Below are 4,360 nucleotides of genomic sequence, written 5' to 3' on the forward strand. Positions count from 1 at the left end.
CTTGAACAATCTCTTTGTTAATAACTTCGGTCTGCCCATTGCTTTGAGGATAAGCCATGGAAGTAAAAGCCTGAGTTATGTCGAATCCTTGACACGAAGCTTGGATCTTGCGACCCTGAAACTATCTCCCATTATCTGAAACCAACTTGTGAGGTATCCAGAATCAGCAAAGGATGTTCTTCCACAGGAATTGAATAACGGCTCCCTCAATAATTCTATTCAGGGCTCCTGCCTCCACCCACTTGGAGAAGTAATTCACTGCTACAAGTAAGAATCACTTCTGACCAGTGCCATGGGGAAAGGTCTAACAATATCCATGCCCCATTGATCAAAGGGACATGAGACTATTGAGGTTTTTAGCATGTCGGTCGATCGATGGGTCAGATTCTGATGCTTTTGGCAGGATAAGTAAGTGCTCATCAATCTTTGCGCATCCTTCTGTAAAGTAGGCCAGAAATACCCAGCCAGTAATACTTTCTGAGCCAGCATCCTTCCTCCTATATGGCTTCCACAACACCCCTGATGTATCTCTTGTAAAGCATATTTTGCCTCCTCTGTTCCTAGGCATTTGAGTAGTGGTCTGGAGAATACCCACTTGTACAACTGGTCTCCGATCAGGGTATATATATGAGCCTTTTTCTTGATCAGCCTAGCTTCTTCCACATGAGCAAGCAGGACACCCTGCTGAAGATAAATGGTCATCGAGACCCTCCAGTCAATTAGCTCCTCAATATGATTATGCAAATCTATTTGAGCTATTAGGAAGGTCTGGGCTATCGACCTATCCAGCATCCAAGTGGTCAGAGAGCTAGCCATTTTAGCCAATTCATCCACCCTTTGGTTATCCTCCCTGGGAATCTTAGTCACCGTGACCTCCTTGAACTCCTCTTTCATCTTCTCATATGCCTCTCGATATACCTGCAGCTTGTCACTATTGACCTCAAAGTTACCTGCTACTTGTTGAGCTACAAGCTGAGAGTTAGAGTAAACAACTACCCGAGCAGCTCCCATATGTCGAGCTGCTTGTAGCCCCGCCAATAGTGTATCATACTCGGCTTCATTATTGGTAGCTTTGAAATTTAACTTGACCGCCAGCGACAAGATATCTTCCTGAGGGGAGATCAGGAGAACCCCTACTCCACTTCCCTTTTGGGTAGATGACCCATCCATATAGATCTTCCAAATTTCTTCTGAGTCCGGCTGGTGAACCTCCATCAGAAAAAATGCTAGAGCTTGCGCCTTAATTATAGTGTGAGGTTGGTATTGGATGTCATACTCCCCCAAATCTGTGGCCCATTTGATGAGGCAACCTGCTACTTCTACATTAGTGAGAGCTTTACCCATAGTGTTGTTGGTCAGGACTGTAACGGAATGTGCTAGGAAATAAGGCCTCAAGTGTCGAGCCATGAGTACTAATCCGTAAACTAATTTTTCCAGGGTCATGTATCGGGACTCGCCCCCTTTTAATAAATGACTGAATAAGTACACTGGCCGCTGTACATCATCTTGCTCCTTTACTAGCACCACCCCCATGGCCTCAAGGGTGGCTGACAAATACACCCAAAGTGGCACTCCTACCATAGGCTTGAACAGAGAGGGTAAAGTCTCCAGGTGCTTCTTTAATTCTTCAAAGGTCCGATCGCATTCCTCATCCCACTAAAACTTGGCAGCCCTCCTAAGTACTTTGAAGAAGGGCAGAGCTTTATTCACAGACCGAGATATGAACCATGATAGTGATGAAGCTAACCTTCTCTTGATCTTCTGGCGCCAAGGGGATCTGGTGGTATCCTTGATAAGCATCAAGCATGCAAATTCTTTCACAGTCCGAGGTTGAGTCTACCATCTAATCGATCCTGGGCAGCAGGTAGTAATCCTTAGGGCTAGCACAGTTAAGTCCTGGAAGTCGATGCAGACTCTTCACTTGTTGTTGGGTTTAGCTACGAGGACCACATTAAAGAGCTAGAATGGGAATTGTACCTCTCTAATATGACCTGCTTTCCTAAGTTGATCTACCTCAGCTCGGATGATCTTATTTTGCTCGGCCGAGAAATTCCTCTTCTCTGCTTGAACGGCCGGGAATCAGGCAGAAGGTGTAATCTGTGCTCAGCCACCTCGATGTTGACCCCCGATAGCTCCTTAGGGGACCAAGCGAAAACATCCCTGTTATGAGTCAGACATTGAACAAGGTCCGTCCTAACTTCGATAGGTAAATCGCTAGATATGCAGGTGACACTCTTCGAGCGTTTGGGATATAGTTGTACCTCTTCCCACAGAATGAGTGATAGGACCTTGAGTATGGTTAGAGGGGGGGGGGGGGTGAATAGCCTTACTTTAATTTTTCACCTACAATTTGTTAGCGGAAGCACGAAAAGAAATGAAATTAAAAGACAATAAGAGAACAAGGCTAACTCCTCGATTTACTTGGTATCCACCTCCTTGAGGTGACTAATCCAAGGCACACACACACCCAATCAAGCTCCACTAAGATCTTCTCCTTTTCAATCCAAGAGTGATGGTGGAGAAACCTTTACAAGATGATCTCCTCCTTTTACAAGTTTTTGATGAGCTTAGGGAGGAGAGAATAAGAGTAGTAAGACTTGAAGATCACTTGGAAAGATTAAACAGTAATTTGAATCAGTTAAATTGTTCTTTCCAAGCTTTCAACTTTATATACAGTATGCTGGAATTCCCGATATCAGTCGATTGATGAAACATGCAGTCGACTGGTATCACACAACGGCTACTGTTTTATTCAAATTTGTGGAGATCCTATGCGTCATCATCCCAACGGTATTATACCAGTCGACTGCACCAGTCGACTGCATATTTTATCAGTCGACTGGTGACTGTGGAATAAGCGAATAGAGACATTCTGTTCACTCCCAGTCGATTGCATCAGTCGACTGGTGTCCGGAGTTGCCCTTGAAGTCTTCCTCCTCAGCCTTTGTCCCTCAGATGCACTCAAGCCTGCAGCTATTCTTCGTGTCATCCTTCACATTGCCTTGAGGTTCACTTCCCTTCACTCTGTTTGCTTCTTGTCCATGGTCCATCGGATGCACCATCCTTCACTAATCTTCAAGAGCCTGAGCCATGAAACTTTCCAAGCTTGTGCAATCTACCAAGTCCTGCACAACTTAAGTACATATTAGAACCAATATAAAGCCTAACTTAAACCCTTTGACACACACATTAAAAACAAAGATCACCCTTTTTAATCCTAGGTCGATTGTATCAACAATCTCCCCTTTTTTTGATGTGTGGCAATATGTTTAAGTTAGACATAAGATTAACATTGAAAGTTGCAATCATAATATAAGCATGAAACATAACTTTGATATTTGTTATCATGAAGCATAAAATCATGAAGAATATAAATTCATAACTTTGAAGATTGTAAGCATGATATAAATCATGAACCATAAGGCATAAAGAGATCCACACACACTCCTCCTTATCATATGCTTTATTATGAAACATAAATCATAATTGTTAGAGTGTATACTAAAAGCCTAGCTTTTGGTATAAACATTTATTTAGAAATAAGAATCACATTGGTCAAATGTCTACATTTATGACAAATGTAGTTGCTCAATTAATTTATATTGTAGATAACATGGTGTGTGGTGTCACACATAGAAGATCATGTTATCGGTTCCTTATAAATTATAAACAGTAGCTCACGACCAAGATGGAAAGGAACAAACCATTGGAAGGTCGTAGTGCAATTAGATATTAGTTTATCTTAACTATATAATTGCACTAGTACACTTAGAGTGTATTGAGTAGGACCATTTGAGGTCGTTCCTTTTATACTGACTTTATAAAGGAACAAAAACCTCAATTATTATGGAAGTGAGTACTCTTAATCCTAATGTAATAACAAGCACATATATTTGATATTTATTTCTTTAATTTATCAATGGGTGAGATTTAGTTCGATAAATCAATAATCCCGATAAGTTGAGAAATGATATCACTTATAGTGTGTGTTGTTGATTATAGAAGGAAACTGTGTCCTAGAGATACTAGGTTGATAATGTCCTCAAGAGGAGCTCATAAGGATTATCATGTTAAACCCTGCAGGTGGACCTAGTCCGACATGATGATAAGGTTGAGTGATACTACTCTTGGACTAAGATATTAATTAAATGAGTTGTCAGTAACTCACTTAATTAGTGGACATTCGATATCTTAAACACAGGGAGACTAACACACTCATAATAAGAAGGAGCCCAAAAATGTAATTTGGGATTGGTGCGGAAGCTCAATAATAGTTCTCTAGTGGAATGAATTATTATTGATAAAATTAAGTTGTGTGTTCGGGGCGAACACGGGATGCTTAATTTTATCGGGAGACCAA

At 41.4% G+C, this 4,360-nt stretch overlaps 1 protein-coding gene across 1 annotated transcript; it reads right to left on the bottom strand.

The window, feature by feature from the left end:
• Positions 1–261: 261 nt before the first annotated feature.
• LOC122043709 lies at positions 262–1,581 on the bottom strand. Its single transcript, XM_042604304.1, has one exon. It carries the CDS (start codon positions 1,579–1,581, stop codon positions 262–264), a length of 1,320 nt encoding a protein of 439 aa, XP_042460238.1.
• Between the last annotated feature and the right edge of the window lie 2,779 nt (positions 1,582–4,360).

Source organism: Zingiber officinale, chromosome 2A (genome assembly GCF_018446385.1).
Source record: "Zingiber officinale cultivar Zhangliang chromosome 2A, Zo_v1.1, whole genome shotgun sequence".
Classification (NCBI taxonomy): Eukaryota; Viridiplantae; Streptophyta; class Magnoliopsida; order Zingiberales; family Zingiberaceae; genus Zingiber; species Zingiber officinale.